The sequence below is a fragment of the Neltuma alba genome, unplaced genomic scaffold (genome assembly GCF_004799145.2).
Source record: "Neltuma alba isolate B1F8T4 unplaced genomic scaffold, ASM479914v2 tig00012461_pilon, whole genome shotgun sequence".
Classification (NCBI taxonomy): Eukaryota; Viridiplantae; Streptophyta; class Magnoliopsida; order Fabales; family Fabaceae; genus Neltuma; species Neltuma alba.
In genome coordinates, this window is record NW_021636937.1 from 109,358 (window position 1) to 124,490 (window position 15,133).

General features: G+C 35.3%; 2 protein-coding genes and 1 long non-coding RNA gene across 3 annotated transcripts; 1 reads left to right on the forward strand and 2 right to left on the reverse strand.

Moving 5' to 3' along the window:
* The first annotated feature begins 771 nt into the window (after positions 1 to 771).
* Positions 772 to 4,692, forward strand: LOC114727295 (uncharacterized). The gene is made up of 6 exons (XM_028913995.1): positions 772 to 1,054; positions 1,525 to 1,785; positions 1,891 to 2,064; positions 2,161 to 2,267; positions 2,973 to 3,298; positions 3,636 to 4,692. The coding sequence occupies exons 1-6, from the start codon at positions 932 to 934 to the stop codon at positions 4,226 to 4,228; spliced, it is 1,584 nt and encodes a 527-aa protein (XP_028769828.1). The 5' UTR covers positions 772 to 931; the 3' UTR covers positions 4,229 to 4,692.
* LOC114727297 (uncharacterized) lies at positions 962 to 14,857 on the reverse strand. The gene is made up of 3 exons (XR_003738574.1): positions 14,846 to 14,857; positions 2,917 to 2,920; positions 962 to 1,092 (listed from the first exon to the last, which is right to left on the reverse strand). It is a non-coding gene; the product is annotated as an uncharacterized LOC114727297 (long non-coding RNA).
* On the reverse strand, positions 7,799 to 12,621 carry LOC114727296 (protein HEADING DATE REPRESSOR 1-like). The gene is made up of 3 exons (XM_028913997.1): positions 12,300 to 12,621; positions 8,482 to 8,819; positions 7,799 to 8,386 (listed from the first exon to the last, which is right to left on the reverse strand). The coding sequence occupies exons 1-3, from the start codon at positions 12,403 to 12,405 to the stop codon at positions 8,177 to 8,179; spliced, it is 654 nt and encodes a 217-aa protein (XP_028769830.1). The 5' UTR covers positions 12,406 to 12,621; the 3' UTR covers positions 7,799 to 8,176.
* Positions 14,858 to 15,133: the final 276 nt, after the last annotated feature.

The following is a 15,133-nucleotide window of genomic DNA, read 5'->3' on the forward strand; positions in this document are numbered from 1 at the left end:
GAATAATTATGAAAACATAATTTTAATTCTGAAGATATTAAAAATTTTAATTCTGAAGATATTAAAATATTTTAAATTTAGTTAACAGAAATAATTTTCTTATCAAAAAATGAGAGGGCATTTACGCACATATTTGTGTCTTTACTAAAAAGTACTAGTATTAAGAACCGCAGAACATAATTGAACATAATTTCGCGACTAAATCCGCTGCTCACTGCCAGCCATTTTTTCCTTATATTTTTTTAATGGTTTTTCGTTTTTACTTATTAAAATCACGTAGTTGTGCACCACTTGAAGCACAACTTGATCGGCATTTTGTGAAGTTTATCCATAAGGATAAAGGCATCGCCTCTAAAAACCTAAAAAAAAAAAAATATATCAACTTACATTATCCTCTCGGGCGTTTGATTGGCCCCACTTTCTAGCTTACGTGTTCATTAGTGCTACCAGATTCTTACACGTGTTCGCCCACCCAATCACCACAGTTCCCGTATCCACAAGTCACGACAAAATTAGACTGAGAAGGTTCACGAACCGGGTCCCACGTGTTATCCATATCTACAGCACGTGATGCCACGTGACATGAACCAGTCTCCGTTCGTTACTGTACAAAGCAACGCGCTTCATCGCAGTTATTATTCCCATCTATACCCTCAGTAAACGACAAAATAGCAACCAAAGGAACGGTAGTTTAGTCATTTCATTGTACCGTTTGCGTACCCTTTTAAAACTCGTCGTCGTTTTCGCTATGAGCACGTGGTATTTGCGCTTCGAGATTGAGGGAGATATCGGCTTTTGTTTGGTTTCTTCGTTCTTAGCCGAAGCGCCCGCCATTTTCACAGTGTTGTTGTACAAGAAAGGAAGCTTGTTGTTGTGAATTTGAAGGGTTATCGCTTTTTCGATAGATATAGATTCTGGGACTTGAAGCTCCATGGTTCAGTTAATGAGATCGGAGGCTCACTGCCTCAAAAAGGTCAAGTTGGAGGTTGACGATTCTGGTGATGATGAATTCCGCATTCTTCGCAAGCGACCTAAATTGAACTCCTCTCACGAGGTTTTATCCTTTTCTGGTCCTCGTTTCTTATTCTCAATCTCCTCCCTTCTGTGTAGCTAGTCAAGTGGTTGGTTGAATTTATATTGCTATTTATCTTTATCTGAATCTGAATCCGCCATAAAAGTGCTGGGTAGTTTTGGTTTCGTTGACAGCTTCGTTATTTGGTTCCTAACTTTCATCCTTACACGGTCCAGCTCCTGAAACATTCGGTAAAAACAGGGCGGAAAAAAAAAAAAAAAGATAAATTATTTGTACGTTTCTGGTGAAGAGTGAAAAAAAACTCCCCGATCGTGTATGGACAAAATGTAAATTTAATCTGAATTTCTCCTTCCTCGTTGTTTTTTTCCCTCTTTTCGAAGGCATTTCTATTGCTTTCTTTGCGAGATATTTATGAATTTGGATTCTTCGGCTTTGTTTGGTGCTTGTTTGCTATATAGTTAATTCATTTATTCGTTTTCCCCCCGGAACAGTGGAGTTGTGGTGATAATCCTATTTCAATCCCGCCGGCGTCTTACAATCCCCTTGATGAGCCTAGCCCGTTGGGGCTGCGTCTTAAAAAGAGCCCATCTCTTCTGGATTTAATTCAGATGAGACTCTCACAAGAAGATAATACCAAATTAGCGACAGCCGACAAGAAAGACCACAAGGGTGCAAAAGCTTCTGTCGCCCCCGATGGTAAACTCAAGGCCTCGAATTTCCCTGCTTCCATTTTGAAAATTGGGACTTGGGAGGTGAGATTACAACTAAAACAAAGAAAATTATTGACATAAAATAGTAATGCCGGCATATATGCAGTGATAGACGGTTATTTTAATTTTTTTCCCAATGGTTTGCAGTATAAGTCAAGATATGAAGGAGATTTGGTGGCGAAGTGTTACTTTGCAAAGCATAAACTTGTGTGGGAAGTTCTTGATGGCTGTCTTAAGAATAAGATTGAAATCCCGTGGTCTGATATCATGGCTCTTAAGGCAAACTACCCTGATGACGGACCAGGAACCCTTGAAGTTGTGGCAAGTGTCCTCTGTGTTTTGATCTTTGTATCATTGTTACTGCATTGAGCATCACTAGTAAGCACCATGTTAAGTTCATTTTCTTCTTCCCTCCAGCTGGCTCGAAGACCCTTATTTTTTAGGGAGATCAATCCACAACCAAGGAAGCATACCTTGTGGCAGGCGACATCAGACTTTACTGGCGGACAAGCAAGCATACAGAGGTATGCACTGTGTTCTCTTAACACACGAGTCTTGGTGATGCATATATTCAATGAAATATCTTGACCCTGTAATTGTAGGATGGTGATTCTCACTGTCTGATTAAGGATACTTCAAGTGCGTTGGTTTTCAGAATAGCTGAGATGCTTAGCATGTTGACTAGACAAAACTGAAATAACGGCAAATATGTTGATGAGAACTATTGATTAAGTTCTTCATAAATGATATCAAATTATAATGTTTTGAATCTGTGATTTTATTTCTTAATTCTTTTGTAGTTTTTCCGGCCTTAAATATATTTCGTGTTTATGTAATACTATTACTATTCATATCTTCAAAAATAGACAATTCTCGCCTGAAGTTTAGAGTCTATTATAAGCTGCTACACTAATTGACCAGTGCTAGGGAAGTGCTGAATGCGAACTCAGTGGTCAGACTGTGTCTTTGATATCTCTAATTTTATGAAACTGGCCGTAAATTAAATGGTAATGCTATATTCCCAGGGTTGATTTTGATGACCTCTTATTAATGTTGCAATTGAAATTGCCTCTTAAGGATTTCCTAGTCTATAGAGAGAATTCAGGGAGTATTAAGAGATTTATGTGTAACCTACCCGATGTTGGAGTGGTCTCTTATCATTTAACCATTAACGTCCCTGCGTGAATTTGAACGATGACTCCTAATGTTTGTCCTCTTCATTGTTGTAGACGGCATTTTCTGCAGTGCCCACAAGGACTATTAGGAAAGCATTTTGAGAAGCTAATCCAGTGTGATCCACGCCTAAACTTCTTAAGCCAACAACCTGATATAGTTTTGGATTCTCCTTATTTTGAATCCAAAACTGCAATTAATGATCAACTTGAATCAACTGCTTCCTTGGATAGAATAGGCAAAGGGCAAGCTGGTTTGTTTGAGTTGCAGGATGTGGAATCAGCATCTGCAGTTCAATCATCTTCCTCGAAAAGTGAACACAATCTTGTCGGCAAAGCTTTTGAAAATGTTTTCCAGGAAATCACTTATCCTCCTAGCTCAGGTACAATTTTGCATTTATTTTGGGAACAAATTTGGTTTTTTGAAGCAACATCCATGGTTTTGTGTTTAACTTGGAGAAATTTTCACTGACATAATGTTGGCAAAATGCTGAAGAGTTGGTGAGGCTAAACGATGTACAGTCTGTAATTTTATTGATATGTTCACTTTCTGGTTGAACTGCCAAGTGACATCTTACTGCTTAGTCTTATGTCTAATTGGTCAGGCTATTAGCTCTTGGGTGCAATTGTTCACAGTGCTCACATACATGCAACTTTAGCCACATCATTTTCTCGCTATCATCTCTGACTAAATTGAGTGTGTTGTTTATCCTTACGCAGTCACGGAGCCCCATAGAATCAAACAGCCAAGGAATAGAGAATTTGACGCTTTGAAGTTTCTTAACAATTTGGATCAGATCAAAGTGCCTGGACTTCACCCATCAATGTCAATGAACGATATAGTAAACCACATTGGAAATTGCATTTCAGAACAGATGACATCTGGCAATCCAGCATTTTCCAGTGACAATGAGCAAAGCAAACTAATCCTGGAGGAAATTACCCAATACTTGCTTAACGACTCTCTAGTTACTGCAGCCTCGGATGAACAGTTTCTCATGTCAAGGGTTAATTCATTGTGCTGCCTTCTGCAGAAGGATCCTGCAACAACACAGGACACCAGTGTGAGAACTGATAATTCTGATGGTAGCGGAAAAGTAGGTGAAAAGACCAACTTGGATCTAGAGTTATCATGCAGAAGTACGGTTGTCGAATCTGGGGATGATGATGCTTCTGGCAGCAAGCAGGTTAGTGGCAGTGGCATGCGCAGGAAGGAATCAGTAGGGGAGCTACTGCTTAATCTTCCAAGGATAGCTTCTTTGCCACAGTTTCTTCTCCCCATGGCAGATGATTCTGTTAACCAAGTTAGGTAATGGTCTGAATCTGATCCCATAGTTGGAAGCATCAGTAAGATGTGGTGTGTGAGAGTGAATTTCTATGTTTGCTGTTTGCCTGTTTCTATCTCAACTTCAAACCCAGAGATTCAGAGATTGACATTGATGAAGAATCCTGGCAAAATGTAGTACTTAGCAGTTGTAGGCTTACCGGACTAGTGTGTATAACGTATGTATATGTTTGTGTCTGGAATGTTAAAGTCCCCGTGACAGCTTTCGCCAAGTTTACAGATATGTACATTCCGTAAGTGGCAATTCTTAGGATCGTTTTATTTTCATTTCAGTTGTCAAGTAATAGTTGGGTGAAGTTCAAATTCATAGTGATGACAGTAAATCCCCTATTGAGGATTAAGCCTGGTTGCGAATCACAGTCACGATTTCAGACATGGTTTTAGTAGTTTTTCTTCTGTTGTTTAATAATAAAATAGTTATATTGTAATTTATCTTTTTTATTTGAGTTAATGTAATTTTTGACCTCTAAAATTTGAGTTTATTTTGTTTTTAGTTCTTCAAATTAGTTTCTAGAATTTAGTTCATATTAAAATATTAGTTCTTAAAACTGTAAAAGTGTTAAAATTTGCTAAAGTGTCATTAATGGCTTTAAATGGTGATGTGAACTTGCTACATGACATATAACTATATTTTGTGTGAATAATTGAATATAATGCAGTGAAAAGCTCCTAATACGGACAGTAATGAAGAATAAACAGGCGGTTAAACAACTGTGTTTTAGGATTCTTTTTTTTTTTGGCCCAAAAAAGAGAATTTTTTTAATTTTTCTTTTTATGTTATCTACGCAAATTCTAATTAGATGCTATCTGGTGAATTCATATGTCATTTTGATACAGTTTGCAACATTGTTACAGAGTTGGAGACTTATATTTTAATACAAATTGAATTTTATGGACTAAAATTATATGTTTGAAATTTGAAGGATCTAAATAAAACAAAACTCAAATTTTAGGATTAAAAATTATATTAACTTTCTTTTTGTAATAAAAATCAACAGTTTGTACGATACTTGTTAACAAAAATCTTAGACATTATTCATTATAATTTTAACAATATATATATATCTTAAAAAGATTATCATATTAGCTTCACTTATGATCTCTATTAGTTATGCTGCCTGGATGGATTTACTTTGTCCAAACAAAAATACAATACCGAAAAGGAAAACAATTTTTCATCATGTGCCTGGTGACAGAAGAATACAGTCGCATGTTCATCAGCATCACAAAACAAAAGATGTTACAGTGGTTTAAGAGGACATTCACAGCTGCTCTCAGCTTTTTACCATCCCGCACGAGGGTATTGTATATCTTCAATTGTAGCCAGTTTTTCAGCATCACATGCACAACTAAAGATGCTAGAACGGGTTGGCCCGGACTCCAGACTGCATCCTGATAGGCTTCCATTTGGCCAGCCCACTCTACTAGGGACTGGTTGGAGAGCTGACCCGCGAATTTTCATCTTTTTATTTTATTTTATTTTTACATATATATTTAAAATTTTTAAAACTAAATTATAAATTTTTTATAGACCAAATTATTCTTATTCTTTTATTTTCATACAATTATATAATTAAATTAACTTTAGAAGTTGAAATATAAACATATAATTCATTATTGATAATTATTTTATCAGTATAAAAATGGTCAAACACTAAAAAAATAAGAAATCAAATTTAGAATCAAAGTCTCTAACAAAATACAAAATTATATGTAAATTAAGTAAAAATGAAAACTTTTTCTTATTAAAATTAAAATAAAAATTGTAAAAACATTTTTAAAAAAGGGCTGGCGAGATAGCTTGGGGTGGCCTGAGAGTTGGTGGATGCAGGTTGAAAAGGACAGCATCAAAATGATCCCTATTTTCTTCAACCCAACCTGCCACTCAACCAGGAATATGGGTTGGGGCCTTTCAGCCAGCCCACCAACTTGTCATAAAGAAGCGGGTTAAGGTTGGCATTTTGCCAGCCCGCACCTGCCACTTTTTTTTTTAAAAAAATTTCATACAAATAATATATTATTATATTTGAAAATTTTCTTCTCTCATTTACATTTCAATTTTCATGTTACATATCTAAACAAAAAATATTAAAAAAAGCATACTATATGTATAACAAAAATTGAACGACTACAATCAAATATAAGACCATATTTATTACAAAAAATGTGTTTCAGAAAAACATTGTGAATGAACTCTAAAAAGAATAGATAGATGCACTTCTAATTTATTAAAAGATAGTTTTTTTGCATCAAACATGGTATTTGTATGAAAAAATTGTAAATTTTATCAGTTGATGAGTTGATGTTGAATGTTAATCGTGTAAAATATTTGCAATGTATTATTTTATATTTGTATTGACTATTTTAAGTGTGGTTAAATATAATTTGTACTTGTAATTGCTTTTGAAATTTTGGATCACCATTTATTAATTTGGAAAACTAAATAAAAAATAAGGTTTAAAAATTGAGAATTAAAAAAAAAAAAAAGATGGTCGATTGGCGGACTGGCTAGCCAACCTACTATGAAGGGTTAGGGTTGGCATTTTTCGAGCCCATCAAAACGAGGGTTACTTCAACCCACACTGCATATTCACGAGCTGGCTTGTATTCCCAGCTGTACAACCACTTTTTGGTGGCGTGCTTAACTCATATTATTTGCTCTATGCACATCCTTGGATCAAAGCCCAGAAAGTCATGGTTGCTTCGATGTAAACTTTCATGTAGAACATCCACTTAAGGCCTGTTTGACAAATGGCCAAAACCATGGTTTGGGTCAAAAATTTGCCAAACAAAAGGGGAGAATAAGCAAACCACAATTTTGGGCTCAAAATTATGGTTTCAGAAAAAGTAAAGCCATTCTGCTTCTGGCTCAAGTTAGAGAGTATAATTGTGCCTTTCAAAGTAGATCCTAACAGTAATATGATTTTAACACCGCTCAATTATTTTTCTACAAACATATTTAATCTTATATTTTATAAATATATATACACATATTAATTATTTATTAATTACATTATCTTATATATTAATTATGTTGATAAAAGATATATTATTAACAATTTTATTCCTTCAAATTAAAATATATTATAAAATTTATCTTTTATGCAATTATCATATTAACTTATGTCTTTTTTAGTAATTTGTACATATAAAAAGTGTTTCTGATAACAACTATCTAATCATTCTCACTATATTAGAATCACTTTTTCACAATATCTATTCTTCAGAAACTATTCTCCAAATCATGGTTTGGTTTCACCATCATCCTGAATTCACTGATGTCTGAGTGTTTCTCTCTAGTTCCAGTTACTTTTCTGTTCCTGTATTTTTTTTCGGCCAAACTTTTTCTTGTCCGCAGTGACCTTACTGTCAACATCATTAATATTTCCATTGAAGTATTCTTCGGCAGCTAATTGTTGCCGCTTCCGAATTTCACGTTTCCTCGGCATCTCTTCCAACGCATACCAACATCAATATTAAAATTTCAATTTTCATACAAATTTTAGTGCGGGAGAAGTTGGAAGACTTAGATAAGTTATAACAACTAGACAATCTTAATGATAAACCCATCCATATGGTTAAAGTCAATACAACAAGAGGAAGAAAGCTGTGATGTAGAATAGTATTCTCCCATAGCTTGAGAGAAGAATGATACTAATAATTTACCCCAATACAGCACAGACCATGAGAGATTTACATTATTCTTCCTTCGATAAACAAATAATACGTTCAGTTCGATTCGATTTGATTTGATACCTTTTCGAACCTGAAGAGAGTATAAATACATGCACTCCGCTAACTCAAATATGGCAGCAAAACGTAAGCACACCCCGCCAAAGCTTACTTGAGAAAAAGAATTAATAAACAGACGGACACATGGAGCATAATGACAATACTGCAAATACTAATACACTATTTATGATTCGTCATGGCCTGGTTCCTCGTCGGCCATTTGCTCATTTTCTTGTATCATGTTCATGAGCATGTTAACTTGTTCTTGGAGCATGGCATTTTCCCTCTCAATTCGAGCACGTTTGCTCTTCTCTTCCAGTAGCTGGACTTGCAGATGCTCCAAACATCTTGCATCCTCCTCCAATTGCTCGTTCAACCCGTCAATTTCCCGGTCCTGTGACCAACAATAACCCAAACATCTCAGCTTTTCATTGTTTATTATTGATAAGATGTTTGAAAGTTTAGAAGGTGAGGATGAACATGTGGCACCTTTCTGTTCATTTCTTGGATGGCGATCCTACGCATGCTTTCTACAACGTCAACATTGACAAGCTTTCGCTTCTTCCCAATCAGCCATCCCTTTGGATAGTTTGCAGATTCAAAGTCAGGGGGAGGAAGTAAAGATTCAGCCGATGGCCGTCGGCCATTAATGTTCTTTATAGGTTCTAATGGTTCAAATAATGCCTTTCGACGCTCAGAAAGCTCAGGAAAAGGAACTGCAGTTGAGTCCTGCATCATCTCCTCAGCAGGAGGAGGTTCTTCCTGTTTGCTTGGTGGTTTATTAGCACTTGCAGTATCGTTTGATACCTCTAAATTCTTCCCGCTAGCTGTGGGCAACAAGTTACCATTCTATTTCCAACTAATCTAACCATACCATATTTGCACAACTAAAGCAAAATTACCCATGAATGAAACAGAACAAAACAGGAAAAGCATTTAGCAATAGGAGTGCAAGCCGCTTAGAAGAGGGTTATGTTCCTCTATCACTCAAGTTTGGTTCCTTGGAAAATTAAGAAAAATTTTCCATCAATTTCAACATTACTTAAAATTTTCATGGAAAATTTCTATTTAAAAAGTTTTTAAGCAAATTATATCACTTGCGCCTAAAGAAATATTATAAAAACTGTTCTAACGAAAACTGTTGTAAAGAAACAAACAATAGTAATTCTTTTTCGATGAGCGAAGTCTTGAAGAAAAATTTTCCCAAGAAGCAAAAATAGTCCAAGATCCAAACCTTTATTCTAGTATTAAGGTTCAGACACCAATACATTTGAAGCCAGATGCTTGAACTCATACAAGGTTCACGAGGTGAAAAATATATATGAAATGCTCATAGTGTTTTTCATCAAACCCTGAATCTCTCAACAACATGAATAATGATACTTTTTCTTTCTCAAATGAGGGACGAGCCCTGCCAAAATGAACCTTCCTCCTGATAGAAATGGAATTAATGAAGGCCATAGATGCATTCATTTACATTCTTATACCAATTACCAAAAGTTTCTGGTTCTTTTAATAAACCCATAAAAACCTATAGAAGATTATACATAAATTTAAGCTTTTGCAGCTAAATACAATGTCCACCCTCTATCTTCCAGAGACAACTTAACTACAGTTTCTAATTATATTTTTTTCAGGTTTTCACAAGAAATTGTGAAGTGCAGAATTTTAACATCTCAACAACACATGATTCAGTCTTCTAAGAAAATTCATTCATTTTATATTTTGGGTTAATACAATGATTAGTCCTTACACTTTTCATTCATTTTGGTTTTGGTCCCTGAAATTTGGAACCTCCAGTTTTGGTCCTTTAAGTTTGCTCCGTTTAAAACGTTAGTCCTTATATTTTTAAAAGGACTTGGTGTCACCTTTAACACTGTTAAATATGATGACATGTCCCTAACTCTGTTAAATATGCTCATATGGAACCAAGTGGACGAGCGAGGTGGCTTATAAAAGATTAAAAAAAATTTGACAATTAAAAAAATGGTAGAGAAAGGAACAGGCGGTAAAATGTAATACCCAAGTCGAAGGCCAAAACCATTCTTTGCAATAGAAAAAAGAAAAGGAGAGGGTTAGGTCAAAAGCGGTCCCACTTGGTAGTCATCGGAGTTGAGCTGGCCGACGCCGGAGGTGGGGAACTGACCGATCAAGGTGCGACGACAGTGAAGGAGCAATTGCATTTGACAACAAAAAAAAAAGTAAGCTCATCTCAGATAATCACCACGCTATCACAAAGGAAACTGTTATATTCTTGAACTGACCGAAGGTCAATGTTGTCATCGAAGGTCGCTTTTGTCGTCGACATTGAGAGCTAGGGCAAAGCAAAACGAGGTGGGGCGCATGTGAAGTCTGAGAAGAGGACAGAGCAGAGAAGACCAAAGATCAGTTCTCGAATATGTATTCAAGAAGACTAGTTCTCAAATACGTATTCGAGAAGACCATTTCTCTAATATATATTCAAGAATATAGTTGAAAATAAGCTTTGAATTAGAATGCGTGGTGATTGTCTGAGATGAGCTTACTTTTTTTTTTGCTGTCAAATGCGATTCCTCCTTCACTGTCGTCGCACCTTGATCGGTCAGTTCCCCACCTCCGGCGACGGCCAGCTCAACTTCGGCGACTACCAAGTGGGACCGCTTTTGACCTAACCCTCTCCTTTTCTTTTTTCTATTGCAAAGAATGGTTTTGGCCTTCGACTTAGGTATTACATTTTACTACCTGTTCCTTTCTCTACCATTTTTTTAATTGTCAAATTTTTTTAATCTTTTATAAGCCACCTCAGCTCGTCCACTTGGTTCCATATGAGCATATTTAACAGAGTTAGAGACATGTCAGCATATTTAATAGTGTTAAAGGTGACACCAAGTCCTTTTAAAAATATAAGGACTAACGTTTTAAACGGAGCAAACTTAAAGGACCAAAACTGGAGGTTCCAAACTTCAGGGACCAAAACCAAAATGAATGAAAAGTGTAAGGACTAATCATTGTATTAACCCTTATATTTTTAATAAAAATTGGTGACAAAAAAACTTAAAAATTTCATTGCAAGCATGAAGCCTGCCTTTTTTCAGACCAATGGCACCTAAAAATATTTGACCATGTAGGCCCCATCCATTATATGTACCCAACAAGGATCTTGTTTTAGCTTGACGAAACTGAAAAGACTTCGTTTTCTTGAGTGCATAAAGACTTTAGTTTTACACAGGTGAGGCGAAGCCTACCAATAGCATATAAGTGCTTCAAACTTGATTAAGTAAGGATTAAAAGACAATGGAGGCGTAACAAACAAATTTTTCCTCAGGTGTGCTCAAAACTGATGTTGCCACAATATGCCAACAAATTTTTTTAATGAAAAAACTATTTTTAAACAATAAGAGCCATCACTAACTATGAAGGCATCAAAATTGAGTTATACAAGAATCGTAACCAAAGAGACAGAGGGTGCATGCGGCACATACACACTTTTTAAATTCCAGAACGATACAAATCTAAATTATTTGGTCTCTGAATATGATATATAGGATAATGACTCGCACAGGCACTAAAAAGTAACAAGTATAAAAAAGCTTTCAAAGTCATATCGTATCGAAGATTAAGGATGAGATTTGGAACCGAACGACACATTTTCATTTTGGGAATAAAATCAAATATATGATGGGAAAAAAATTAGTATCTTTCGCAAAATTCAAGGGATATCGTTACTATGGGAGTGGCGCTAGTAACTTTGAAGGGCTACAGCGAAGTAATTAATTATTAATTAATTTAGTAATTTTGTTATTTCTTCCTCAGTTCATACAATAAACTGAGGTTTTTATAATAATTTACATTTACATATTATAATGAGAAAGACTCAAGAGTTGGGTAAGCCAATTATAACAAACAGTAAACGTGACCTAAAAGTCATACCAACTGACCACTGTTAAACACCGTTACAATTTTCTCTGTCTTTCTCAGTTTGTCCCTCAGACCTCCCGGAAAAAAGATCAATGCGTCTATCGTGAACAATTTTGCGGGAATTTAACAAATCAAACCCAGAAATTAACAGAACGAAAATGTAGAGATTCCTTATGTGAAATCGAAAAATTAGTACTTGCGAAAAGATTTGGTAATAATGATGCTCAGAATAGGATTAAGCTGCAAGATGCGCTCGAAAACCCCAGAATCATTCAATCACACATACGAACAACTTAGAAACTACACGTTTCGAGTACGGATTTGTAAATCTAATCAAGGATGGAACTGTAATTAGAAAAATATTTAAACTCAAAATTGACAAGTTAAAGGGGGGAAAAAACTTGTAATACCTGATCTCCTTCGAGATTTCCAGCCAATCCTTGTGGAAGTAACAGGGGAGAATCCATTCAAAGCCGCATCGGCGGCCGTCATCCTCTCTCCGTCACGAATTTCCATTGAAGCATACAAAACCACAGAGAGAGAGAGAGAGAGAGAGAGAGAGAGAGAGAGGCAGAGACTTCAAATTACAGTCAAACTTCAGGACATCGAGTTTCACAGAGAAAGAGAACGAAGGATTCTTCTTCCTATGCGATGATTATGATGATATGATCTTGGCTTTCTTCTTCTGATTCTGATTTCTAATTCTGAGAAGTGGTGTGTCTCTTCGCGTGAAAACTACAAGAGAGGAGCAGACAAATGCAACGGGACCGTGCGACGGAAATTTAAACGGTCAAGATTTTGCCCCCGGGGGGGGGGGGGAATTTTATGCCGAAGACTTGTCCTTTTTTTATTATCTTCGTTGATTCTATCTAAATTCTGCAATTTTTATTTGTCTGTTACTGCTTGGTAATAAACACTTGGACCCACCATATAATTGATAATAAATATTTTCAGAATAATCTAGAATTAGTTTTTAGTTTTGATAGAATAATAATATTAAGGAAAGATTCATTTTTTCATTCCATATGCTCTCAGAAGATATAAAATACTACTTCCGGTCTTAATATAAAAATTAGTTGACTAATTTCAGTATGGAAACTAATTAAGCTAGTTATTTATAATAAATAAGTGTTGTCTTTCTAAAAATATCTTTGCTAATCAAGTATATTGGTGAGAACTACCATCATTATAAGGACTACCTTGAGAAAAAAATAGATAAATATGATAAACAAAATAGATTAGGGTCTTATATTTAGGATCAAGATAAAAATCAAATAAACTTTTATATTAAGGACCAGAGGTAGTATTAAAGAATGAATTATACTCACCAAATACATGAAATGAAGTGCCTCTAGAGAGAGAAATCCGTGAGAGAGAAGCTCTCTTCTCACTTCTAATAAGAAGAGTTTTCGCCATAGTATTTAAAACCGGACCAGTCAGGTTGGATCGGAAACTGGCGACATAGCCAAGTGTCCGGTCCGGTCAAGCTTTTAAGCCAAAAAACAACCAACTCAGGATCACCCGGCGTAACCTAGGTAAACTGCTGATTTGCACGGGTTACACAGTTCTTTTTTCTGCTGCTTCCAGATACTAAAATATACCAAAGATGCCATCAGAAGAAAAAATAGACCGAAAAAATAAAGAAATAGATCTTGAAGAAAGAAGAGGGAAGAAGGTAGAGAAACATGAAAAAAGAACTAAGAGGGAAAAAAAAAACTCAATCAAACATTCTCCATTGTTAGACTGGCTTGTCATCCTTAGCCATCTTTAAGTCATTCTTCATCTTAGTTGAACGCCAGCCATCATCGAACTTCTCTCTGATTCTTCTTCCTAAAAACAGATGGTAGTACTAGAAGTCTGTAATAGGTGCTCTAGTGTGAGGACTTTAATCGACAATGCTTTGCATCAAAAGTGAATATATCATAGCCATTCATTTGAAAGAGAGATCCAAACCGTTAGGTGTCAGTATCACACTACCCGTTTTTTTTTTTTTTTTTGCCAAACACTATCATGTTACTATTACATCCTGCTGTCTCACGCTTTCCAACATAAACTTATTTTCCACTGACACACGTTTTTGCTTTTCAAGATCTAAAACCATTTCTGAAACAGGAAGCCTATTATAATTTGTAACTAGAGTATCAAACAATTAATCGCATCTGTCAATTATTTTTTTTTAGAGAAAAAGACAAAAAAATGCCACTTGAACTTCATAATCCCCAAATGGTCTGTTGAATTTGAGAAATCCCAATTTGGTCTCAAGAGACCAAATTGGGATTATCATGTTGAAAAAGACCAAATTGCCCTTCATTCATTTATTGTTTTAAATATACCAAAGGCCCTACTGGCCAAACCGGTCACCGGAGCTTCGGCAGCGGCAGTCACCAGAGCTCCGGTGACTAGCCGACAATTGGTCACCAGAGCTTCGATGGTCAGAAATAATTTTTTTGAAAATTTTACAACTTCAGTATAATAGTTAACAAATTTTAACGCTATTAACAACTTCAGTATAACAATTAACAATAGGTTTTCTGGAAAATTCAACAAGCTCTGGCGGCAAGAAACAATTTTTTTGAAAATTTTTACAACTTCAGTATAATGGTTAACAACTTTTGTGATGCTATTAACAACTTCAGTATAGCAGTTAACAACAAATTTTCTGATAAATTCAACAAGCTTCGATGGCCGGAACAATTTTTTTGAAAATTTTATAACTTCAGTATAACAGTTAACTTTTGTAACACTATTAACAACTTCAGTATAGCAATTAACAACAGCTTTTCAGAAAATTCAACAATTGGTCGCCGGAGGTCCGGTAGCCGGAAACAATTTTTTAAAAATTTTTTACAATTTCCGTATAACAGTTAGCAACTTCTATAACGCTATTAACAACTTCAGTATAGCAGTTAACAATAGTTTTCAATAAAAATGCTACTTTTTGAATTTTTCAGAAAACTTATTGTTAACTACTATATTGAGGTTGTTAATAACATTATAAAATTGTTAACCGTTATACTGAAGTTTGTAAATTTTTTTTTTAAAAAAAGTAATTGCTAAAGTTGTAAAAATGCTATTTTTTTGAAGTTTTAAGAAAACATGTTGTTAAATGCTATACGGAAGTTGTTAATAGAGTTACAGAACTTGTTAATGGCATTATTGAAGTTGCAAAAATGCTACTTTTTGAATTTCTCGAAAAACCTGTTGTTAATAGCTTTACAAAAGTTGTTAATCGTTATACCGACGT

What these genes read in the sequence shown, in the direction of transcription:
- LOC114727295 (XM_028913995.1), top strand. Translation starts at nt 932, where the DNA reads ATGGTTCAGTTAATGAGATCGGAGGCTCACTGCCTCAAAAAGGTCAAG. An exon ending in TGAAAATTGGGACTTGGGAG is followed by an intron (nt 1,786 to 1,890) that starts GTGAGATTACAA and finishes AATGGTTTGCAG; the next exon opens with TATAAGTCAAGATATGAAGG. An exon ending in CAGGAACCCTTGAAGTTGTG is followed by an intron (nt 2,065 to 2,160) that starts GCAAGTGTCCTC and finishes TCTTCCCTCCAG; the next exon opens with CTGGCTCGAAGACCCTTATT.
- LOC114727296 (XM_028913997.1), bottom strand. Translation starts at nt 12,405, where the DNA reads ATGGAAATTCGTGACGGAGAGAGGATGACGGCCGCCGATGCGGCTTTG. An exon ending in GAAATCTCGAAGGAGATCAG is followed by an intron (nt 8,820 to 12,299) that starts GTATTACAAGTT and finishes TGTTGCCCACAG; the next exon opens with CTAGCGGGAAGAATTTAGAG. An exon ending in TCCAAGAAATGAACAGAAAG is followed by an intron (nt 8,387 to 8,481) that starts GTGCCACATGTT and finishes TGTTGGTCACAG; the next exon opens with GACCGGGAAATTGACGGGTT.